Here is a 24,790-nt window from a genome sequence, read left to right on the forward strand (position 1 = left end):
GCTTAGACATAATCTGGACAGACTATTAAGAAGAGCAGCTAGAACAGCAGCTAAGCCCCGGAGTCCCCATATGGCATTTGAGCAAATAATGGCCGTAAACCCTCTCTGCCTCCCTGACAGCAGCAATGATATTCAGCAAACACCGACGGCGCTGAGATTGACGCGGACGGTGTCCTGGAGATGCGGGTACAATTTCCCTCGATGTCAGCTCCGTGGCCAGCTGAGGCAGAGGAGCAGGCATGAGGCCTGGGCTGAATTCCTGTTGCACAGAGTCATGTTCCTGTGGTTCACCGTGAAGCATATAGACGAGCTCATACTGTACACGTGAGTCACGGAGATTGACTGCAGTCATTTCACGTGCTTTCAGCCAGCGTGCACTTACAGACCAAGACACTTTGTAAGCGTTGCTTGTACCCTCTAATGGTTGGCTGAGTGGCGGTGTGGGATTGACTCGGCAATAAGTGCGGGCAGATTGATCTACTGGGTAACGATATGACCGGTAGAGTCACTGGGATGTCGGCGCTGTGCAGAGTTAACATCCAGAGGGGCTGCCCCTGATCCCGGCTCATCGTCACGTGTGAGCCATCTTCTTTCTTGTAGACTTGTCTCACCAACACTATGGCAACACACAAGAGAGGTGAAGACTTGCAAACATGCGCTCCAGAGTACGGAGCCAACCAGCCACATTGACAAGACACACAAAGCAAAGAGCAGGAATTGAACTGTGGAAGCCACTGCTTATGGAAAAACGTGTGAACATTAACAATGAATGAATGAATTCCATCCTTCCCCCCGATAGCGCTTGAAACAATGACTATTTGGGTTTAAACTACACCTCACTTCATGGCCACGGTCACATGTGGATTAGCCCCTCTTATCACGGCAGAGGCCGTGCATGACAATTAGGCCCCGAGTCTATTTCGAAGATCAGCCCGTGCCTCAAGGGATTCATGAGACAGAGACTTCAATGGGAGCTTTTGATTTAGTAGAAAACGCAGACTCAGGAAGCAGTAAAACCCAACGAAAGAAAGTAGTACTACAACCATACAGCCAGATCACTCACTATGACTTCAAGTCAGACGGAGTTCAAATATCTGGAAATACTGATATGCCTGCTGAAGAATGTTGGCACGATAGCACACACAGTGTTAACAGCTTTGAATGAGCTGAAGTCAGTTTAAATCATATTTGGTTATGTTCAATGTATTTAGTTTGGAAATGCATACCATATGTATGCTAAGTAGATGGGCTGTGTTTTATTAACTGGAAAACCTGTCTTAAAATGAAACGCCATCTCTTTAAAAAGACTAACGTGGACGTGGTAATAAAAGTTATATCCTGGTGGGGACTTCAGTTTCTTACTGTTGCCCCGTAACCAACGTCAGAGTGTAGTACAATATGCATTTGTGTACGTAGAAAACTCACTAAAGTTAGACATAATAAAACGATAAAACGCAATCATTGAGCGTTACGGTTCATTATCGACCTTGGCAACAGCAGCTGACAATCTCCACTCTGGTTCACTTAGACACTTGTTCCTCGCACCACAACTTCCTGGAGCTTTTGACCTACAGTGGACACGGTTTTGTCGACCACATTTTTCTTATGTTTACCGTCGGGCTGCCACCTATTAGTGGATCAGTCGACTAATTGGCCGTTTTGGTCTCAGTAGACTGAGAACTCTTCGGTTAAGTAAATGCTTCTTTTCCCATACAGAATGACTTAGTTCCTAGAAACGTAGGAGTGCATCTCTGGTAAACACAAGATCTCACGGGATTCTTTGTGGAGTTTTACAGATCTGTCGATAAAATCAACTCATCGTTCAGTCGTCAGAATTATATGAGCGTTTCTCAACTAACAATTTATTTGGTCGAGGACAGCCCTAGTTTACTGCCATTAAACGTTGGTGGAAATAGTTTTTTTTATGAATTTTGTTGATTTATTCTTTGATAGGACATTTTATAATCTAAATGAGGAACATTTTAGATTGTTTATTCAGCTAAGAATCAAATAACTTGTACAGCTGATGACAATTCTTACTTATTCTGTATGTGTGGTTACACACATACCTGGTCTGCTCAAATGATGGAGGTCATGAGTCAATATTTGAAAGGAACCTTTTCACATCACACAGTATGGACCCAAATTCAAATCCCGCACGTCCTTGATAAGAAAAATCAAGGGTTTAGTGAGGCGAGTGCACGAGCACACAGCACGAGCCTTTAATCTAAACGGCTCCCCACTGGGATCCAGGACTTGCCTGTTGATCAAACATACGAGGAGTGGCAGGTAAACGGCCCTGCTGCTACTCTATCACGCCTAGGTTGAGGGAAAACTACCATCAAGTCCAAAATGTATGTAATTGTCAAACAACAATGGTCTGTTAAGTGTGACAGAATTGATAAAAGGAACCGATGATTAACGAGTAGGTGAAAGGACCATTGATCAGCAGCCAAGCACACTTTAAATATTGATTCCTCAGGTCTGGGAGCCACTGATAGGTTGGGATACAAAGACAATTGAGAGGCGAGACGAGGTCTCGTCTTAATCATCCGCTATTCAAACCAAAGTGAGGTCATCAGAGTCACACAGTGCCACTCGCTCCCGCAATCAATGGAGCCAACTGCCATCAGGCACGGCTGAGACACATGAGGGTTTAAATGGCAGTAAATAACACTAAATGCTGTGATTATAGCACTAAGTTATTCTAATGCTGGAGGGCTTCCATCCCGCCAAGAGCTGAGGCATCATGCTGGCAGCAGTGGGGGGGGAGGAAGGGAGCGAGGGGGGGGGGGGGGTCCTGACATGCTGTGAGGATCGGCTTTTCTGATAGCCAGCCCACGAAATCCTCGAGTTAGACAGGTAGGGTTTGTTTTCTAAAAAGCATAACAAGGATTAGTTTTGCACAACACATTTATGGATCCTAATCGTTCTCTCATCCCCGACAGTTACTGCCGTTTATAAACCCAGAAGCAAGCGGGGAAAACCTCGACGCTCAAAAAAACAAAAACAAAAAGTAGGTGATTCTAAAAGCGGGAGGTGATTAAGAAGAAGGCCCAAATCCCTCCGCGCTGTGACGTCAAACCTCCCGACACCAAAGGCCGCTGCCTCCAGGCGCAGAGCGGGATTCATCAGTGTCTGACAAGCAGCAATCGCACCCAACACACCCCATGTGGGACACGATGATTTAACTTCCACCAAAACTTGATCCCCCTGTCTGTGATGGGCTTACAGGCTAAAAAGATCTGTGCCCATTTGAGAACCAAACATGAACCAAAACAAAAAGGGGGGAAAAGGCAGCAACGGGGAACCGATAGAACGCGAAACATTTCAAATCACGCTGCCGTGAGAACCTGCTTGCTCAAGTCAAATTCCCCTTACTGAGCAGATCATGTTTATGAGAGCAGTGGGCCAGGCGACAATCACGTTTGACCCACATTTTACCAGCTCTCAAATTTCACCATCGCTGCACTGTTCTTCTATTTGGGCCTTTATCCACTGACTGAGGAGCAGTGTGCTGGAAATGCTCCTCATCAGCTATTTGTTACTCACAATAATGGCCTCTTGGCGCACCAGAGAACATGGTGAATAAACGCGTCAGTCCTTCCCACAAATCAGTCAACAGTTTTAGTCAACCATCAACATAAACACTTTTCCTTCACCTATTAACTGACCTCCAAGGCACTTTAAAGTCTGGAGGATCTGTCAACAACACCAGGAATGTTTGGCGTTCACTCCCAGGTAACATAATTGTTGACAGGCGCTGCGGACGCTTTATGATGTGACAGATGTTTGGAAAGGAGCTGGCATGCTGGGCACTTAGAGCTTCAGTCGTGAGCCAGCGCCTGGACTCATAAAGTTGGGTAAAAAAAAAAGACTGCCATAAAAACAATAATTTGACCGCAGGTGTCTGGGTGCCACTATTACAGAAGCCATCCAGGGCTGGACGTGGGCTGCTGAATGAGAAGATCACTGCGCTGTAAAAACATTTTGTTATCTTGTGTTTTGATGTATTTCCGCAATGTGTGGCCAAAAGTTGAGAAACTTAATGAGTCAAAAATAAGACTAATTTAAAGTGTCAATGTGCTCACAGTCCTGTAACTTTATCACTACTTTGATAAGAGTTAACTAGACTTTACTTCACCCTCACAGTGCAACAGATGCATATCTATTGTACCTCTGACACAAATGGCTTTTTCACGGAATACCCCTTTTCCCCCTGAACAACAAAGGACAGGCGTGCTGGACAAACAGAGGTCCAACCTACACGCACAGCTGTCCCGTCCCGGGACATCGAAGCATGGAGGGGAACAAAGAGAAGACAGATGCAAAATGTTTTTTTTTTTTCTTCTTCTCCTCCTCTTACCAAAACGGTTGCAAATCGTTCCTCCAGTTCACTCGGCTCGGGCATGGGGAGTTTCAGAGGCATGTTGTGTCCTCTAAAATCAGCGTGGTGGTCCATGCTCCCCGCGTTTCCCATGTTGTCCTCTTTTGAGTACAACTTTTCTCTCTCTCCTACTTGAGACAATCTCCACACGGGCGAAAAAAGTAAAGTAAAAAAAAAATTGAATTATCCGCACGTCCTTTGGTTTTTTTGTCGCCCTTCCACGGACTCCTTGTACAGGTTTGTATCCTGGTCACTTCTTCACCATAAAGCACATGTGAGGGAGGCAGGGGACGGGTCCGACAAGAGGCAGCAGCGGCGTGCGGCAGCAGCGGAGCCTCTGGTGAGGCATTTTTCACGGCGGAACGAGGAGACCTGGGGAAACTTGACTCGATCCGCAAAGGACCTTTCTTCTCCGTTATCCGTATCTTGCACAATTTCGGCTCCACTCCCAGCCGGTAGTAATGACGACGACCATGATTCACGCTTATTGCAATTTCCCCCCCACCCCCCCACTGTTAGTAGTGAGTGGAGCTGTGCTTCACTAATCCCTCCGCTGCTGACCAGCTAGTTAAGGAGGAGGGGGCTCCTCAAACACACACACTCACACACACACACATGCACATGCACGCACGCTCACACCGCGGCTGCACACACTCCCATCCCTCTCTACAATGAGTTCTTTCAGGGGCAAGCCTCCCTCTTCTTCTTGGGGCGTAGCTCCCAAAAGCCCGTAGCTAAGTAGATGATATTTGTCTGTGTTGCATTGTGGTACTTCGAGTCCATGGTGAGAGACAACAAACTTGGGCGCTATAGGTGAATTCATTCTTTACTATTTGTGTGTGTTTTCCCCCTCAATTTGTGATTGAGGTACCCTTGATTATAGGGTCACTGCAGTCAATAAGATCCTGGAACTGGCGCACCTGGATGTAATGCAGCAATTATTATTATTATTGAGTACACCTGTGTTTGATCTGTGAAAACATCTGGCAAATTGCACGCAGTAACTTCTACTGTAAGTTAAGTACACGTGTCTTAAAACAGCTTGAATAACATTGGTAGCCTGAGTTAAAACATGTCTGAAAAACAAAGCATGAAAAGCAAATATCACAGAGCCTTTATTCTTACAGATACAGATATGACTTGTGTTTTTAACCTTCTTTTCTTATCTATTCTGTGTGTTTGTTTATCTGGGTTGTGGCAAGCTGAATACATTTGCTCTTTCACGGGTAAATAAAGTGGTTTTGTAACATCATTTACTTCTTCATAGGGCTCCATGAGATGTTTTCAGTGACAAACAGAGAAACATGTTTTGTTTATTTAATCTATTTTCTAGAATTGAATGCTATACTCGGAGGGAACCTGAGATTAGTTTAACCTTTCCTGTCTCCTACTCTTGTCTCTAACATCTCTCCTCAGCCATTATCTACGGGACAAAGCCTTGAGCAAATACAGACAGGTCTTTTGTCCAGATTCTATCTGAGGATTTATGACTTTCAAATATTCCCTGAGTGAGAGCAATGTGGCTTTTTTTTATTTACCAAAGACATTTTGACATGAAAAGAACAGGTGTTTTCTTTCTATGACAAGTCAAAATGTCTAAAAACAAGTTCACCCAAAGTTACAACAACAATTTTATGATAACACAGCCACTGACACGTTTATGCTCCCTCAAGATCTCTACATGCATCGGAGGGAAATCTGATCTGTCAACAGGGTGGGGACCACATTACGCACAAGAGGGTGACATCAGCATGCAGCGCTCTGGAGACGATCCAGAGGTTCTCCAGATGCACAGTGGTTTCATTCAGGCTGCTGGACTGATTCAGCGAGGGAGGGTGTCACATCTGACGATGCTGGCTGGACACATTGAGGATGCGAAACACGGCTGACTGACCTCATACGATCATTATGTGTTCCAAGTTAAGCTGATTTGCTCTGTCTGAAGACCCCTCCTCTTGTGTTGTATAATGTATGTACGTGTGTACTACATGTTAATGCACTTATTGGATTTTACTTACGGAGAGGACGCTGCTCATTCTGATGTTCATCCGAATCACACATCAATAATTCAACTACCACTGTGAAGGAAGGAGGTGAACGGACAGAATTCAGCCCAACAAATACAAATATAGCACATGGGTTTGGATGAAAAAAAGAAAGAAGAGTATTCACATTAGCTTTAATGAAGACAGATAATGTGGAATTTATTATTCAATTCAAGAAAATGTACAAAAATTAACATAATGAGTATTTGGAGCAGCTGGCCTGTAATGTAAGTGCTCTCTGCCCTTACTTTCATCATGTGTATTACTTTGTTACAGATTACAGCCTAAGCGTTGCGTTGAATGTGTACACTAAAGTGACAACAAAAGTATAACAAATAATGGGTAACTGATCACAAGATAAGGAAGAAACTGTGGAGCAGGTGGGCCTATTAACCCCCTATTGCTCCCCTACTCTGTGCGCGTGTACAGTGTTCCTACGATGGATTATTACATGGCCCCATGTTTGCTGTGTGGTAATCCCATTAAACACAAATTAATTAGTTTTTTTTTACATTAGCCATCTTATAGCAGGGCCCACATGAAGGCTCTTATCTTATCAGTTTGAAATGTGCTTCCGGGGCGGTGGGGGTCCGGGGCCCCGGCTGGTAATAAGACTTGTGAAAAAGGGCCAAGTTTCATTCACCAGCATATTTTTTTTTTTAGTTCTCATACAATTCTGTCTTTCATACACAGAAGCCTGTATTCGTTATTCATATGAACATAATTCCTTTTTATTCAGAATACATGCGAGTGACTGTGTACTTGGACTCAATAATCCACCTATTATCTTGTCACAATAGTAAACAAACAATCCTTACTGTATTGTGACAGCAGAGCCGTGCATGTCATACGACAGACTATGAATGAGCGTTAACACAATAACGATAATACAAAGCTTCTCTCCATTATCTGCAGTGAAAAAACAATTGAGGACATGTGGTTCCTGACACAGCTGATGGTGACTCACAGCACCAACTAACAGCAATGCCCTGACGATATCTTTAATTAGTTAACGTCTGAGTGCTTTTATATAACATACACACTGTACGCAGAATCGAGGTGTTTTTTTTTTTTAAATGTATGGGTGGAGCCTGGGGGACATATGAGAGACTCCAGATATATCCACAAGGAAATATAAAATGCAAAGAAGATGCCAGAAATAAAAGGGAGCACAATCAACCCAGTGTGTGAGGAGGCTCACAGGGAGTTCATTTGGCTGCTCAGTTAAGTAACATCTGTGAAATGAAGTTCTCTTAAGCAAAAAGAAGGCCCGTGGAGTTATGGCCCTCACAAGGCTGGAGTGGAGCAACAAATGTGTCTTTGTGTTTTAATTTAAGGGCTGGAGACGTCAGCGATTCAAACAAGTAGAAATGCAGATCTCGCAGAGCAAGCAGTGATCCCGAGTCTTCAGAACAACAGCGCTCTCTGATGTACGTAAAGAGTATTGCCTCCTCTGGATCAAACTACTTTAACACAAACGACATAAACAATCACTCTTTAGTTTCCACAATAGCATTAATTAGGTTACATGAATCAAACCACCGTCCAGGAGTGTAGTCAGCCCTTCAACTGCATGTTGTTAGAAGTGAATATTTAAATTTACTTGCCCTGTAGCATGCTAAAAGATGAATCTTATAGCACACAAATGGAAGGTAATATACAATGCAAGAGGCTGAGTATCAAACTATATTTATTGTATACAGTATAGGGACAACAAATAATGTACAAATCCCAAAACAAAAATGGGGAGGGGGGGGTGATCTGCCAATGTCACCCTGCAAAGCTAACAAATGAAGACACAAAAATGAAGGACATTCTTATAAAACAAGATTTCTACTTACCAACACACAAGAGTCAAACAAACTAAGGATGTTTGGATAGATGTTGGACAAATGTATTCATATTGGCAACACAACATTGACTCAATATATATTTATACACGGACTGAATTATATAACCGCAGATTGGACACTGGTTAAGGGGAATTACTTTTATTCTGAAGTTCTGAAAAGCTGGAAAGAAAACACATCAAGAGAACTGTTTTGCTCACAGTAACTCTTTACATCTACATATTATATATTAACCAAACCCTTTTTTTTAATAAAAGAACACTATTCATTTAGCTTTTTGGTCCAGAAACATGACTGTACTTTATTTACCAAAGAGTCAAGGGTGACAGTATTGAGGTACACCAGCCACATGGATCTTTCTCAGCACAAACAGTTCTTTCTTGGGCAGGGATACATCAAATCATTTTCAATGTTCCTTAAAAACCAACTAAAAAAAACAACTAAAAGTGTATTACTTGAAAGTTGTCAATATGTCTTTCCCAACTACAGAGAGAAACCGCAGGCTGCCATCTAGCAGCTATCCTCCAAGTACATGAATTAAAAATAGTTGAGCCCAACCTGAATTTAAATGCTCACAACTATCTGGAAAACTTAAACAAAAAGAGGGGGGAAAAAAAAAATAGGATTTTGGCATGTAGTTCAGCTTATGGTTTATGAGACATGCATGTGGTCATTTCAACATCAAAAGAGCGCAGTGTGTTATTTTATTTCTTCATTACAAGCCATATCTGTCTGAGACGTGTCCCTGTCTCGGACAATTACAAATCATCCATTCATGTGAATAAAACACTTTTTAAAAAATTACCCTGCATCTCAAAGTTAGGATTTGGCCCCAAATGAAAAAGCTTCTTTTATGTTGTGAACAGCCTGACCAAGCACAGTGGGGGGAGGGGGGGAGAATTAAGAGAAAACAAATACAACATGAAAATAATGATGTGGATGTTCTCCCAAGAGTCCACATCCGACTTAAGAAGAAACTCCTCCCGTCTGTTGTTGAAATACATCAATAGTGTCCTCATCCTCCATCTCCAGCTGAAATAAACAAAACAAAAAAAGAGATTATTCTACAGCAAATATAGAATATTTACCCTCATAAGTAGAGCTGGGTATAGACGCCTAAATACCATTTGGTACTGAAAGCAATGTGTCCTGCACTAGTATTGAAAAGTACCAGAAGCTTCGTGATTCAATCAATAATTTTAGACAAATGTATTTAGGTAATGTTTTTGGATGGCGACCGTCTTTACGCTGGGTTCTTTCTTATTTTAACCGCGATCCAATGAATACGACACCCACCCCATGATCTTTGTTACCAGCTACATGCACTTTTTACACTGATTAAACAGGTGTGAGCATTCATGCAGCTTTACAGAAACACTTCACCAATTTGGACAGTGCACAAAGGTCAATGACATGACACACTAGTGTTCTGACGCATTACCCAATTGTGCCTCAAAATAAAATATGAAACTTGATTGACCCGAGAACAGTTTGCCTTTTTGAGGATTTATGAAGAGACCAGCTTTCACCAACCTGTGCAGGTGTGTCCGTTTCATTAATTGGCTGTCCATCAAACCTAAACCGTATCTGACGAATTGACAATCCCTGTAAAAAAAGACAGAAATAAGATATCAATGAAACAGTTCTATTGTTATCCCTGGAAAATGCGCATTTATGTTTCAGTCTTTCAGAATGACTTACCTGTCTTTCGCAGTATGCTTTCATTAGTTTGCTGAGTGGAGTGTGCCTTTTGATTTTGAACTGTACGACTGACCCGTCCTGACCAGCTACCTTGAGGTTAATGTGGTCGTTCTCAGTCTTCACTCCCTCCTGCAACGAAAAACACTCATCAGTGGAAGCAACATACCTGCTTTATGAGAACGTTATGATGAAACAAAAAGAAAGAAGGTGGATTGCTGTAAGTACTACACAGTGCATGGTGTCACAAATTAATCCGACAGTATGTTGAACAAGTGAGGTGGCTGAGCGATGAGAGGAGACACACACACACACACACACAGCCTGTGCAGGTTATAGTCGGCTCCTTCCTGAAAGGCCTAGACACAAATTACTCCCATATGCTGATTATGTTATGGGAGGGGGTTCAACATTCAAACGAGAACTAGTCAGTCCTGTTAGGTTACACAATCTCACTCACCTACACATCTAAAATGAGAGTGTATTGGATATGTTATTCAGAGAAGATACAGATTATTCGGGAAGAAAGCTCTGCTTTCTCATTACGCTCTCAACCTCTGCCGTCACAACAAGCTACCACACATCAGGCCATTAATTAATCTGACCCGAGTTGATCTGGGACACCGGTTCCCGGTGAATCACGTTTGTCTACAACAAACAAGCTAACTTAACTAGCCGGCTAACTTCAGTTAGCTGCAGTTACATTTAACAAGACACGAGTTGTCCGTGGGGGCAGGCTTCGTCATCCAAAACACTGCACTCACACTCATTTCGGTTCTCCATTTGGTTAGCATAGCAAAGCTAGTCCGCGTTCAAACTGGCGCAGAAAGCCACAATGGCGCAAATGAATGGGAAAACACAATTCGTGCATTTCATTGATAATCGCTGATGCCGACGTTAGCAAACATATTAATTTAAAAGTGAACTAGTGAGTAACTAGCAGTAGCCGATGTTTGCATTAGTGGGACTCTGTAAACACAAAACGGAGCGTCTAAAGCCAAAATATCCGCAAATTGGTCAACCTTTGTTTTCTCCGTCGACCCGCTCAAAATGCGGTAACTGTAGCCTGGAAGCACGGCTAGCTTAGCAGAACGTGCTAGCTAACGTTAACTTGTAACTAGCATCATTAGCAACTAACGGCAAACATGTTCAAAATGTTGCTTCGAATAAACTCAGTAACGTTACCGACCTTTGGCTTTTCTTCAGACATTGTGCTATTTTCCCGGGGAATTTAATAATAACGCAGAGAGACAGACTGTTTGCGGTGAAGCGGGTTATCGGTTCCTCCGGCGTTTTGCTTGGACCAGGAGCGCGCACTGAAATTTAAAATACAATTCGACGAAACGGGTCACGTGCTCCACCTTTTCTTCGGGGCCGCGGATACGTGAGCGCGCAAGCTAATTTGCGCACTCCCGCGACATAGGTAAAACAAACGGGCCGTTTTGCAAGGCCAGGCTTTAGTACAGGCCACGGCCGGTTAAAAGCATTGAACTGAACCTGCAGTGGGAGTCAGAAACAACAACAAACCAACCAGGATTAAAATAAAATGGTCTCAGGATATTTAACATTTCTTAGTCATGGGATGAAATTTAGGATTTTACATGGTCACAACTAGTCCGTCACAGTATTCATAATTTGTAGACGTGCCCCAAAAAACGACATTCCTGGATTTGGTTCAGTGTGGATCTCAACTGTTTTTCTGAAATCTTTGAAGGGAAAGTTATACTCAGGCACTGCAACATGCATTGAGTTTTTTCTGAAAGGTGATAGATCTAGGAGGGTGAGATGGAAGCACACAGATAACATTGATTCCAACATAGGAATTATGTTTCCATACTTTCCCCCAGTTCTGAATAGCTTTTTTTTGTTGCCATCTCTTGTTTCTGTATTTGTGTTTGGGTAGATTGGGGCTTGAGGTAAATGGGGAAATTTGGAATTTGGAAATTGATTGACAATTAAAGTCACAAAAAAAATAAAATTATTCATTTTATTTTTAAATGGTCACAATTTGTTTTTCACAAAAGCTGCACACAAATCAAATCCCTCACACATAGTTACATTTTGTTTATCCAGGAAAGTTCAGGACTATTCTGATCCTGATATTTATTCACAGATAAAAAAAAGCAATAAGCGTAAAATGAGTTACATGTGATAAATTAACTTTTTATATAAAAATAAATGTTGTACTTGAGACATGAATGGCAATCAGTAAAATAGTGTGTATTACTGATATAGTATGACAACGATACTGCTGGTTATAAAAGAAGCACCACAAACTCTGATCAACTCTTGAGTTATAGAAATCTAACAATAGTGCATGTTGTGCAAAATGACACAGTAATGTTTGCATATCATGGTGGACAACAGGTTTTGACAGAGTTACCCTTACATCTAAGTTTCTTGTGTGGACAGAAAAACAAGTTAACTGAACGCATTCTCCTATAATCATTTATAACTAATTAAGGAATAAGAAATATGAATGTGGTATAACAACAGAGAGCAACGTGTATAAAACATGAAACATTAGGTGAATAGACTGTGTTTGAAATATAGTGCACACTAAATCATTTCAAAACATCTTGGTGTTTTTTTTGCAGACACAGAAACCAAATCAGATAATCACAGTTTCTTATATGAATCTCAATGTTACTGGCATCAATAAAATCAACTTAAGGAATTTGCTTATGGAATCACCGCTGAAATACTTCTTAACGATCGTTCATACGGGCGTATGGATTATCCTTTGCCATACCTGTAAAAAAACAATGGAGAACAAATCTTATAACCCATTGTATGGCATATTACTGGATTAGAAATACAACACATCCGGACTAGTTAGCAAGTGTTTGCTGGTTGCATACAATTTAAATTGTGGGTTAAAAGCAAGTAAATCACTGTATTTCTAAAATCCTTGTCTCCCAAAAATCAAAGTAAAAAGCGTTAGAATTGAATTAGTGTCTCAGCTTTGTACAGTGTTGTTTGTATCCAGTAGATGGCGCTACTTGGTCTAAATTGTGGTTTATATTTTGACTCTCTCTTGTTTTATGAAGACTTTTCTTATGTTGTTCCTCGTTCCCTCAGCTCAGGTTCCATTCTCTTTATCTTATGGTATCGATCTTATCGTTCCCATACCCCCTAATGCATTCATTTTGAAATTCTTTTAGCACTGTGCATGTAAGCAAAGCTGTGTGAAAAAAAAGCATATTTGATATTCCAGCATTTACATTTATTATCCCACTGAAACCACACAACCAAGAAACGAGTCTCACCATATTTCTGCCTGATTTCATCGTGTCTCAGCTGCATTTCTGTACTCCTGTAAGGGACGACACAAAGACAAATTGTTGGACAGCAGAGAACACTGGACACACTCACGCCTACAGTGTTTGAATCCTCACAACACAAAGTACTGCTGAAGTAAGCTGATGGTAAATACCACAAAACCTATTAATTCATTTTAAATACCTGCCACTTAAAAATACACAAGATAAAATTACATTTTTGAGAAGGCAAGAACATTTAGCCTGTTTTATCTTGAACATTTATTCATTAACAGGCTGATGTGGACAGTCCACAATACGTGCTTTAGGAGACTCCCTCTTATATTATTTTATAGTTATTGTCATAATGACATTTACAGAAATGAATATGGGTTTGTAGTTTGTTTATCTGAATATATATATATATATATATATATATATATATAGTTATATTTGTTATTTTTGTAGATCCCTCCTCAACGGTTACTTACTTCGCCTTCTGACGGCTCTTCCTCGCACGGGTTTGTCGCTCCACTTTTGCGTCTTCTCTCTTGTTCCTAGAATAAACAGTTATACTATTGTTCATCATAGTTGTGTTTTTGTAAATAAAAGCTTACATTGCAATATAAATGACAATAGTAAGACCAGAAGTCTATATATATATATACAAACGTATATGTATGCCATTGTTAAATTAACACATTTTTAAAAGAGGCGAGACCACGGCTAAATAGAAAGATCAATGTTATTATTTTCAGAGCTAAGCTGCAGTTACACATTCTGGCAGGCTTTTGGAGACGGCGGTATCAGCCCGGGCTCGCACAAAAACGACCCATTGTGTTCCCCGTCCTCCTCCTTCCATGTTAAACCAGATTTCCCAGCCAACACGTCACGTGACTCCATGCTCACCCATGTCTTTCACACTTGCAGCAGCGGCAGCAGCAAACAAGAAGGCCAATAATGATGATGCCACCGAGCACCGACATGGTGATGATCAAAATCTGGAAGTTTACTGGAAATCAAAGGCGGACACGGAGAGAGAGAAAAAGAAACACTGAAAATCACAAAAACAATCACCAACAAAATGTTTTTCTGTAGAGAAAAAGCACCATAATTAGTCATTCAGTCAATTAACTGACTAGTCAATTAATTGACATTACATGATTACTAGTAAACTAAGATGTTCTGGAATTAATGTCCTTATTAATTATTCTGCTGATAATTGTTTCTATGGATTAGTTCAACTTCTAAAATGTCAGAAAATAGTTTATAATATTTCCTAAATCACAAGTTCAGTTCTTCAAATAGGTTTTTGGATATTCACTTTACTTTCAAGTAAGAAAGAAAAAAGCAGCAAATCATCACAAATTAAAGGCTGTAACGAGAGAATGTTTGGGCAAAAATGACTCAAACAATGAAATAGTTGCCATTCATTTTTGCAGGATACACCCAGATGTGAGGTCTAAGCTGTTGTCAGTCTTACCCCAACACAACCCCCATCGTGCATCACTCAATGGACACACACTGCTGGGGGGCAGGATGTTCCTCACTGGATAGTCTATGCATTGTTCGGTCGGTGAGCACCACAAACACTGCAACAAAAACACTGGGCTTAGTATTGTTATTCATAGTAATACACCTCTACCAAAGCTGAAACCCGTAACAGTATTTGTATTTGGCTGGAGTTCATGAGACTCACTGTCACATTCTGCAGACATTCAGCACAACTGGTGTTGGATCTCGAGGCACAAGGAGCTGAAACAGAGATACAATACAGAGTGTTATATTGTTTTATGGCATTCTGGCCCTCTTTTTACTTTGTAGGTTCAAGCTGTTGTATAAATGGCCTTACAGGAAATACAATCTTAAGAGGTTCAACTTTATTCCCACAGTGACAAATCATAAACAGAGTGTACAGTTATTAAGACACAAACAAACTAAAGATAAAGTTTGCTTGCGAACCATTACCATGAATTGAGATGATTATCTTTGCCTCCCCTGGTCAGTTTTTCTGCAGTCATGTGACCACCTCCTGACCCAACTCTGGTAAACAAAGCACAACGGCTAAAAGCTGGAGAAAAACACACACACACACACACTTACTCGGAGCTGGAGAAGGAGTCGGTGCCTGCGCCTCTGTGGTCAAAAACACTCCGTAGAAAATCAAGACAAAAGCAAAGGCTGAAGCTCTGTAAACTCCGGACATTGTGAGACGAGCGCAAACCGCCGACAGCATGGAAGTAACTGACCAAACTAACGTTTCCGAGGAGTGGAGGGTGGACCTCCTCGAGGGCTGACGTCACGTTCTCCTGACGCTGGTTCATGAAACCCAAAATAATGTCTTTTGCGAGGCCAGAACATGTTCAATGTAGGTCACAGAGAGTGTCCGTTCCGTCATGTTGTGTTTTAAAAAACAAACAAACAAAAACTGTCCAAAGAAACAATAATAACAACACGTTTTGGGTTGCCAGGTTGTGAAAAATCTCGAGCAGTTTCTCCTCTTTCAGCACGACACATTGCTTTGTCACACAATTACAGACAAGTGGTCGTAAAAGTCCTTTATTAGTGGCTTAATCTCATGTGTCGTTTTAGAGAACTAACTCTGAAACCTTACCTTTCATTAATGGCCACTTTTAACATTTTTGACAGCAGAATTGATGGCGGATTGGAAAAGTACATCAATTACCATTTAAATATAATTTGCTACAATTTGTAACCGATCCATAAAACGTCAGTGAATAATTTATTAACATTATGAAGTTGTAAAAAGAAAAAACTTTATTGAAGGTGCCTGGAAGTTTTTCCTTCCTTCACAATTAATCCAAATTATTTTAGTTCACAATAAATTAAAAACCAAGAGCCACAATATTCAATATCCAGCCCATTCCAACATACCATGCAGAATCCTAAAGGAAACATATCAGCTCTTTACACAGTATTTATCCTAATTTACTGTATGCCAGATGAGTTCTCCACAGACTAATCGATAGAACAGATTATCGAGTAATAAAAAGCTTCATCAGGTTGTTAATTTGGTTTGACTACAAGGCTAGAGGCAGTGGAATCATCTTGGAATAATACGTGAACCTCTTCAAGTTCAAATAAATGGAGCTTTTTCAGTTCCTCAAATTCTGCCAACAGTGCATGATGCAGCATGATGACGGGCAGAGCTGTGATGATTATAAGAAGTCACACTAATAAGATTGCTAAAGGTGTAATTGGTCCACTCTAACAGACGCAAACACAGACTGTTAACAGTTAGCTGTGGCACAATTTAGCAATGCTTTAATTGTATTGTTTATTAATTAATTAATTGTATACACAAAAATGCACATGGACCACTTCCAGCTTCAGTGTTTCAGCCGTAGTATAATGTTAACATTTTTAACAGATTTACTGTACATACTATTTTGTCCCCCGTGAGACATGACAATGAGACAGTAATAAACACAAAACAGCATTTTCAAATACAATAATTTATTAGAGCATCTTTAAATTCTGATATAAAACATTTTCTGATTTTTCTTCCTCAAAACAATCAGAAATCTCAGAAATACAGTCATCGTCAATGGCTAGATCAATCTCTGGTGTGGCCGCCGGCAGCTGACCAGATCGCCTAAGTGAGTACGATTGGAGAGCGATGGAAGACAGTGATGCGAAGTGAGGTAAATACTAAGCTCAATATGTTTGGACCATAACATGAACTATACTGTAAGTCAACTGGCATAGGCATCCTTTGTGTTCAATTACATTGGAAGAGAGAAATATCCTATTAGATCAATAAAAGGAATTGAGCATGTTGGGTGTCGAGGGCAACACACTTCGGTTATTTGATGTTGATAGAAGCTCAGAAACAGGGCACAAAATGGAGAAAAATCATAAGTAAGTTATGAACAACTTGTCTGAATCTACATTTCGGTGTCCAAGAATGCACAAATAGAAAAATCAAAAGTATTAGGACAACTGCGTCAACACATTTCCAGCACTCTGTTCACCTCCGCTTGTTCTCCCAATCCATCGACACCTCCATAAATAAATAACCCACCCTTACAAGGCCTATGACATCACTGAGAAAAACACAGTAAAACTGTCTTTAGACACAGACACACTCAACAAGCACTATCCTCGTTTCTAAAAACACAACCTTGGACATCAGTTTGAGTTACATACCCTCAAGTCAGTACACAATAAAACAGCTCAACAAAAAGTACTTGTTCTAGTAGAGAAGTATATTCTTGGTTGGATTGATTTTTAGTAATCGTGCATTTTGAGAAAATACTCGACTGCAGTGGTTATAGACGATGCATCTCCACTGATGCAGTGGTTATTCATGTTGAATTTTCTTTTTGAAAAGATAGGGACGGGCTTTTTGTAGCAAATGCACCAGTGGAGGCCATACCTACCACTGACCACTATACTCAACACCCCAAAATTTGTATTCCATTCCTGAAAGGCCGCATATACACTGAATCTTTTAGTCCAGAATAGCTCAAATAAAATCTTAAATAAGGCAAGATGAGGGATATCTCCCTGGGACAGTTTCAGTTTCTGACACATAAACCTGAGGGGATCTCCATTAAGGAGAACATTCATTATAATGGGGCACAACATCTGTAGGAAAAACACTTGAAAAAGGGTGACAACTCAGTCAAGTTGCCACTGTAACACATTCTTATTTCTAGTTTGGATGCACGTTTAAGGAAAATGTACACTTTTAGAAATGAAAAAGTCCTAATTCAGATGTTGAATAAATGTCTGTTTGGAAATTTGAGACATAGAGTCTAGTTTTCTTGAATATTTAGCAAAAGAAATACTTAAAAAAGATGCCTGAAATATATTTCAAGTAAGATGTGACATATGAGCAGTGTAACTAATGAGACTGCATGGAGGGCAGCAACACTTGGACTGTAAAGCTTAAAATGGTGCAGCTGCTTAAATGTTCCCACTTTTGTCACAAGCAGTGGTTCCATTTTTTTGTGTGTCTTTATTGAAAGGAATCTTTCTGGATGGAGTTAGTCTGCGTTGCTAAGTAGCCAGTCGAAAGCTCTGAAACACGACCTCTGTGGAGGTTGCTTTGTTCCTCTTGCCATCTCTACATCTTCTACTGTAGCAGAGTACATGTCGAGTCCTGTCAGGGAATCACCGGATCCAGTTGGTTCCATAACTGGACACGGACTTCACACTGCAGCGCTTCTTCACAATCATGTTGATGTAGGCTTTCATAATCTTTGTGATCTCTCCAACCTGGCAATGTACAGATGAAACACACACAGTCAGCAGACATCCCTGTTTCCTCTTACAAACAAACACAGTCTGATATCTACAGAAAAAGTTGACGCACCTGTGGTGTTTCAAAGAGCATCTCTCTCTCATCCACGGTGATCTTGTAGGTGCAGGGCTGTGGAGCGCCAAAGAAAATGATGTGCTCATATGGGAAGGTCTCCAGAGGCTTGGGCTCTCCTCTCTTGTAGACCGACACATTTTCAGCGCTCACACTCAACCAGAGGTCGTGAGGAAAGCCACCTTCTTTGCACTAAAAAGACACAAACGCAGGGAGGTATGAACATCATCCAGTGTGTGCAGTGGAGTCGCAACTAGGGACGCGCTGATCTGATCTGCCGTATCAGTATCGAGGCTGATACCGACCGCGTTGATCGGATCGGGCATCAATCAAAGACGCGTAAGCTTACCTCAACGTCAAACAGTGTGGATCCATATGCAGGCCACTCCTTGATGATGGTCATGTACCCGAGCATGGCCTGGTGCTGGTCCAGACCACTGAGGCGGGACCATTTCTCCACGATGCTCGCCCTGGTGGCAGACATCTCCTCCTTTATCCACATCTCCAACATCTGCTCCTCCTCCATGCGCTGCTTCTTCATCGAGCCCGTCTTCAACCCCCGTCGCAGGGTCCCGTCCAGGAAGCTAGTCCTTCGACGCTCCAGAGTTTGGCCCGAGCCCGAGGCGGCGCCCACCTTGGTGAACTGGAGGATGCGGCTGCGCAGACGTCCCACGGGGTAGACGTTATCCAGGCTCCAGGTGACCTTCGCTTTGTCGCCAAACAGAAACTGCAGGCGTAGAGCGGCCAGGTGCTGCAGGGTCTCCTCGCGGGAAGGGAAGTGGCCCCGGGTCAGACTCTCATGGGCCTGGAGGAACAGCATACGAGTTATCATCATGAGCACCATTGTGATTGAAAATAGTCAATAAAGTGCGACAGGATGAGTGAAACACACCTGCTCAAACATAAACGCAAACTCCACTCCCTCTTTAGGCATGCTCTCCACATCCAGGAAGCAGTAGAGTTTAAAATAGAGTTTCCATTGGCCTTCATCCTCAGCTTCCTCACTGCCAGCAAGTCTGGTGGGAAAAGCCACAAACTCGTCACTTACATATCGATTTTGGTTCTTTCTTATCAACGGGGGACAGGTATCCTATGTGACAGGACCCTGAATTTAGAGTAACATTATCAAATACTATATGTAATGAAGAGTAACGTACCTTTCAAATTTAGCCAAAACATCAGCCACAAGAACCCTGCTTTCTACAGCTCTGTCTATAGTGTTGTTGTGTTCAAAGAGTGCAAACATGTTCCTGCTGTCCTCCATAGCCAGACCTCGGATCAGCTTCTCCACCACCTGGACAAGAGCAACAATCACAACGCTTAGTATGTATTAGCACAGCGCCTCCTCTTGCCTCGTTATAAACTAAAACATCTGCATCAGCGTTTGTGTAAAGTAATCACAGCGATATCTTGCAGAGGGATATTTTAAAAACTGCTTGTGTTGCAGTGACGACGGCTCTCTTACCTCTCCGGCGGTGGTGTGCGAGTTAATGGAGATCTTGCAGGAGCCTCCTCCGTGGCAGTACACTGTGGTGGTCATTTCCTGTCTGGTAAGCAGTGCAATGATTTCCTCTTGAGAGGGAACAAACTCTCTGTTCTTGGTCTTCTTCAGAGACTCACCGATGAAATGGGCGAACATTTCGATCTCTGTACCAGGAAACAGCTCCTTAATCCTGAAAACACACAAAGACAGTCAAATAGAAGTTCCGACCCGTTGTAATCTCCGGCCATGAGGTTGTTTTGAATCACGGCACGTGGCCAGAAATAGACTGCACCTTTTGAGGTGAAACTTGAGGTAGCGTAGGATGCCTCGGCTGGGCAGGAAGGTGCAGCACATACAGGTCAGGAGATGCCAGTGGGCGCGATTGGCGGGGCTGTTTGGGTGCGGGACGTGATTGGTTTGTTTGATCAGCTGACAGTAAACCTCATCTCTCAATGGCTTCAAGTCTTGACAGGTCTGTAGGATTCCCTGGATGATTGGGACAGGGTCTGACACAGCCTCCATCTCCTGCAGCGAGTTGAAAATCTTCACCGCTTCATCCTGCAGGCTGGTATAACCCTTTTCCTTTTGCACTGGGACAGATAGACAGAGAGGGTATAAGTCCAGCCCAACCAGTTAAAGCATTTTTTAACGGACATGAACATATTTTCTTTACTTTATACCTAGTATTAATTCAATTACAATAGACCACTTCACTCACAGAGTACGCTGACATCTCCATAGGGCAGAGGTAGAAGAGGGGAGTGCAAAGGATGCTGGGTATATCTCAAGATGGGGTTCCTCCAGTATGTCTGCTCCACAGCCTCCACGTTCAAACTGCTCTCCTGGACAGACAGAAAACTAGATCAGCGATCTCAAAGTAAAGATGTCATGACTTATATTTACAACAAAGTAAAGCACCATTAAATAGGCAGAAGGTTATATTTAGGTGACTTTATTAAGTCAGTGTGGGAAAAATAACAGAGTAGCAACATCAGTGATGGATATTAATATTGCAGTAAAGCTAAAGAAACAGCTATTTGTGAGGAAAAAAAGGTAAAAATACTTCAAGAAGATCACAGCACACACTCAGTGAGTACAAGTACCTCACTTTACTACAGTGTGTGTTCCTGCCAATGGTTTGCATGACTGAAAAGAATTGGAGTTCAAATAACATCAATGTGTTAATGACATCGCATGCATTGCACACAGACTAGCAGTTATTAGCATTGCAAGGAGAAACCTTTAATACCTTGATGTCCCTGATGAGTTGCTGTGTTGGCGTTTCAATGGGAACTTTGCTGTCTATTGCTCCCTGTATGGCATTCGCCCACCGCATGGCTTCATTCAGCATTTTGGTGTAAAGACGGTAAGAGTGTTTACGTCCATGGACGATTATATTCCAGTATCCTGGGTGGACAAGACAGACGGTAAGTAGAGGCTAAACAACTCCCTGGTGGAGCTTAAGACAATTGAACAAATCAGAAATATCTTTGCTCAAGACGAGTGAGAATAACGTCGACCATGAACTAACCGGTGTCCTTGAAGACCTTCTCGTCTGGCTGCACCACAGAGCAGAGACTGTTGAGCACCAGAGTTCCGAGTTTGGAGGCGGTGCGCTCTGACGACTTGTAATAGTCCAGAGAGTTGGTGGTGAGAACAAACCAGCGCTTCTTCAGCTTGAGAGAAGTGCTTTTGGCTCCTGACTTCATCTCTTTATGTAGCCAGCCTGAGGGAGGATAATTATGGAAAAATATAAATGATTGTTAATCCTTTTTAATATTTCCTTCCCTCAAACCAATTATTTATCCTCTGCGCAGAACCTCATCAGCCATTAATGGAGCGAACCAGAGTACATAAATCAACTCCTAAATCAGAAACATCCCAGAGTGTGTGTGTCTCAACTGACTGACCTCTGACTAAGAACTCCTGTCCGTCAACCCTGAGGTCTCCCTTGGATTTCTGCAGCAGGCCGATCCAGTGGTGCATCTCCTCTGGCGTGTTTGAGTTGCAGTGGATCACCCGGTTGGCCGTGATGATCACAAACGAGTTTGGTCTGAAGGAACGGAACACATAAAACACACACGTGTAGTTACACCGATGGTGTCGTACTACTTAGACTGCAGTTTGAATCTATCTTTTAGGTTTGTTAGCCGTTCCTCACCTGTCGGGGTTGTCTGATGCACAAACAGAATCAATCAAGCCCACATCTAGTGTGCCCTGGACAGAGAGAAGAGGGGAGGATGAAAATATTAAAATGTTAGTAGCTGGTTGCCCATTTGCAAATATTTTCCTTGGGTGAGTTGAAGGCAACAAGCCCCCCCCCCCCGATCCAGTTTCAAAGACAAAAAGTACATTTCCTCACACGCTCATCACTTCTGCATCGATTTATTTAAAAAGACTCAACATTTTGGTCTTCTTAAAGTGAAATTAAAGTGCAAAATAAGCATGCATTACATTTCTATGATTAAGACCCAGCTAACTCACCCTGACACAGTAAACATTGCCACCTGGTACTCCAAGCTGTTCTATTTTAAGACTGATCCACTATTTGATCAGGGTGTCCTACTGGCCTGATGTGGTTTCAGGTGACGACCATGAAATGTAATCTTCTGCTGTATATCATTCCCCTTCTCTCTCTCCTATAACTTCCTGTCATCTCTCTCCTGTCATCTCACTAATATACTTGAAAACAACACTTCTTGCTGTAAAGTAGAGTTTATTACTACTGTATAATACGGGATAATTGAGAGTCGGGGTGAGATAGTGAAGAGGTTCCAAGGGGAGTTTGGTTTATTGGGAGAAAATGCCAGGATAGTCTGTAACTTCTTTCTATGACATTTGGCTTGCATGTTTGTCTTTCCATCATTTTGTTAAATTACATTTCTAGCTCATTGGATTTCATAAATCTGCAAATGCCATTAACTCCACTGCGATCTTTCAACGTCCATAGAAATGACACACCACCGTGTGTATTCTGCTTCTTCAGCTTAAATGACTAAATGACCCACATCTGAACCGTCACACTGAAGCGGATTCAGTTATGCGCTTCATCTTTACTGCTGAAGCCCGGAGATGAGGCTGGGGGCCCAGGCAGTGGAGAGGTAAAACAGCACTAACCACTGCATTCTTTGGGTTGGCCTGTTCGTGGTGCATCTCCATGAGTTGCTCCGGGCTGGCGCTGTGGACCCGACTCAGCACATTGAACCAACCACTGGATGGGGTCAGAGGGAGTTCAGAAAGTGAAAGTCAGCAAACATATAATTGAAAATTACACCGTGAGCTTCCACTGGCAACCACAAGGGGGAACTTTATTTCCACACATCACTTTTACAGACAGCACCTATAACACAGCAACATCTAGTTAAGGATTTCTACGGTACTATGGATATACGGTACCTCGCATCTTCTGGAGACTCTGCATAGATGTGGTACGTCCTCTCCTCAGTCACAACATTCAGGGCGTTTTCCTTCTCATGATTGTCCACTATCTCCCTACAGACAGACCCGGAGTAGAACAAAACTTAGCGAACCGCAGACTTTTCCGTCTCTTTTGAGCAAAAATTAAGACCCTCAAACACCCCGATGAGAACAGGATCTTACTTGGCTGTGCGGATATCGATGGTTCCTTTCAGCTTCTCTTCGCTGTCGCTCTCAAAGTACATGAGCTTCGACTCCCGCAAAACAAACCAGCGCATCTTCCAGTTGCGCCGAGACAAAGTGGACATTCCTCCTCCTTTCTTGTAAAGCCAACCGGATTTGAGGGATTCCTGCTTGGCCCGAAACCACATGAAGGTCTCGTCCTTCAGGACACACCAGCGGCGACGCCACGGGATCATCAGACCACCTGAAAGAGGGAAAGGTGCGGAGAGCAGAGGCAGACAGAAACTATGCTTGATTACTAATGTATCATGTGGAATCTCAGTATGATGGGAGTAGTAAAAACAGACACATTAAACACCTTAAAACCGCTTTAACACCTCCCAGCAACAGATATTCACACACATATGCATGCATCCTCTGGCAACGAAACACACAAATGTGCAAAAACAACAATAAACTACATTTAACAAAAAAAAATAAATACAGTAGACAATGTAAGCACTAGAACATAAATAAAGACAGCAAACAACGAAGGCCTGTCAGACATTTCTGAAAGTGATGAAACAACGAGAGGAGCTGCGTTCAGCTGTGGAGAAGTCATCCGCATGCCTGCTGGGCGGTGGTTTGGTAAAGCTACTCACTCTTCATGTAGAGGTAGCCGTGGAAGTACGGAGGCCCGCTGCCGTTCAGCATATTCACTCTCCCATTGGAGACTTCCTCGTCCGTGTCCACGTAGCCGTCGTTGTCCTCATCGCTGTCAATGAACTGAAACACAAACACCAACATTTAGCTGTCTTCCATTAGAATACCATGTCCTGCACAAGCAATTTATATAAATTACAGTTCATATAACCGGCACATTAGTAAGGGAATTTTTAAGGGAAGGAATTTTTTTTGTTTTTCTGTAAGTTTTTAGTTTCACTACTTAAATCCGTGCCCAAAATCTGTCTTGACCTGGTGTTGTCGTAAACACACAACCACACTCCCTTCTTTCCCTTTGACATTTTGCTGATCAGACTGTGTTATCTCTGAGCTCTCTGCTTGACTTGCAGTATGCGTGAATAGATTGACACGCTCATCAGCGGAGCCAAAACAAATAACTGCAACAGTTGTTTCACTCACTGTG

General features: G+C 42.2%; 4 protein-coding genes across 7 annotated transcripts in view; all 4 read right to left on the reverse strand.

Moving 5' to 3' along the window:
* Positions 1-4,868, reverse strand: part of fmnl2a (formin-like 2a) — a 47,056-nt gene extending 42,188 nt beyond the window's left edge. For all 3 annotated transcript variants that reach the window (XM_079169882.1, XM_079169883.1, XM_079169881.1), the window contains exon 1: positions 4,367-4,868. In XM_079169882.1, coding sequence (XP_079026008.1) covers positions 4,367-4,480 — 114 coding nt within the window. In that variant the 5' untranslated portion in view covers positions 4,481-4,868. The remainder of the gene's footprint in view (positions 1-4,366) is intronic.
* A 3,243-nt stretch (positions 4,869-8,111) lies between these two features.
* Positions 8,112-11,287, reverse strand: sumo3b (small ubiquitin like modifier 3b). Of its 2 annotated transcripts, XM_079169627.1 has the most exons (4): positions 11,170-11,287; positions 9,984-10,112; positions 9,816-9,887; positions 8,112-9,314 (listed from the first exon to the last, which is right to left on the reverse strand). In XM_079169627.1, the coding sequence occupies exons 1-4, from the start codon at positions 11,188-11,190 to the stop codon at positions 9,249-9,251; spliced, it is 288 nt and encodes a 95-aa protein (XP_079025753.1). In that variant the 5' UTR covers positions 11,191-11,287; the 3' UTR covers positions 8,112-9,248. The 2 variants fall into 2 exon arrangements, with proteins under 2 accessions (XP_079025753.1, XP_079025752.1); XM_079169626.1 differs by having other exon boundaries at positions 9,816-10,112.
* Positions 11,288-11,977: 690 nt separating this feature from the next.
* Positions 11,978-15,475, reverse strand: pttg1ipb (PTTG1 interacting protein b). Its single transcript, XM_079170519.1, has 7 exons — positions 15,344-15,475; positions 14,940-14,995; positions 14,724-14,832; positions 14,150-14,252; positions 13,732-13,797; positions 13,250-13,296; positions 11,978-12,732 (listed from the first exon to the last, which is right to left on the reverse strand). Exons 1-7 carry the CDS (start codon positions 15,444-15,446, stop codon positions 12,689-12,691), a joined length of 528 nt encoding a protein of 175 aa, XP_079026645.1. The 5' UTR covers positions 15,447-15,475; the 3' UTR covers positions 11,978-12,688.
* A 1,254-nt stretch (positions 15,476-16,729) lies between these two features.
* myo10l3 (myosin X, like 3) overlaps positions 16,730-24,790 on the reverse strand; it is a gene marked incomplete at its 5' end in the record, with an annotated part of 49,580 nt that continues 41,519 nt past the window's right edge. The window contains 16 exons of the mRNA XM_079170155.1: positions 16,730-18,484; positions 18,582-18,773; positions 18,931-19,386; positions 19,474-19,597; positions 19,739-19,875; positions 20,047-20,254; positions 20,357-20,654; positions 20,783-20,906; positions 21,314-21,471; positions 21,596-21,790; positions 21,975-22,117; positions 22,226-22,281; positions 23,182-23,275; positions 23,461-23,556; positions 23,665-23,908; positions 24,306-24,429. Coding sequence (XP_079026281.1) covers positions 18,380-18,484; positions 18,582-18,773; positions 18,931-19,386; positions 19,474-19,597; positions 19,739-19,875; positions 20,047-20,254; positions 20,357-20,654; positions 20,783-20,906; positions 21,314-21,471; positions 21,596-21,790; positions 21,975-22,117; positions 22,226-22,281; positions 23,182-23,275; positions 23,461-23,556; positions 23,665-23,908; positions 24,306-24,429 — 2,754 coding nt within the window. The 3' untranslated portion in view covers positions 16,730-18,379. The remainder of the gene's footprint in view (positions 18,485-18,581; positions 18,774-18,930; positions 19,387-19,473; positions 19,598-19,738; positions 19,876-20,046; positions 20,255-20,356; positions 20,655-20,782; positions 20,907-21,313; positions 21,472-21,595; positions 21,791-21,974; positions 22,118-22,225; positions 22,282-23,181; positions 23,276-23,460; positions 23,557-23,664; positions 23,909-24,305; positions 24,430-24,790) is intronic.

This window comes from Pholis gunnellus (genome assembly GCF_910591455.1).
Source record: "Pholis gunnellus genome assembly, chromosome: 12".
In the NCBI taxonomy this organism is placed as follows: domain Eukaryota; kingdom Metazoa; phylum Chordata; class Actinopteri; order Perciformes; family Pholidae; genus Pholis; species Pholis gunnellus.

Excerpts from the sequence above, each read along its gene's own strand:
- sumo3b (XM_079169626.1), bottom strand. The coding sequence starts at position 11,190 with ATGTCTGAAGAAAAGCCAAAG. Across the intron at positions 10,113-11,169 it reads TGTCTGAAGAAAAGCCAAAG|GAGGGAGTGAAGACTGAGAA; the intron begins GTCGGTAACGTT and ends TTTTCGTTGCAG. Across the intron at positions 9,315-9,815 it reads AAACGGACACACCTGCACAG|CTGGAGATGGAGGATGAGGA; the intron begins GTTGGTGAAAGC and ends TGTTTATTTCAG.
- pttg1ipb (XM_079170519.1), bottom strand. The coding sequence starts at position 15,446 with ATGTCCGGAGTTTACAGAGCTTCAGCCTTTGCTTTTGTCTTGATTTTC. Across the intron at positions 14,996-15,343 it reads GACTCCTTCTCCAGCTCCGA|CTCCTTGTGCCTCGAGATCC; the intron begins GTAAGTGTGTGT and ends TCTCTGTTTCAG. Across the intron at positions 14,253-14,723 it reads ACGATGGGGGTTGTGTTGGG|TAAACTTCCAGATTTTGATC; the intron begins GTAAGACTGACA and ends TTTGATTTCCAG.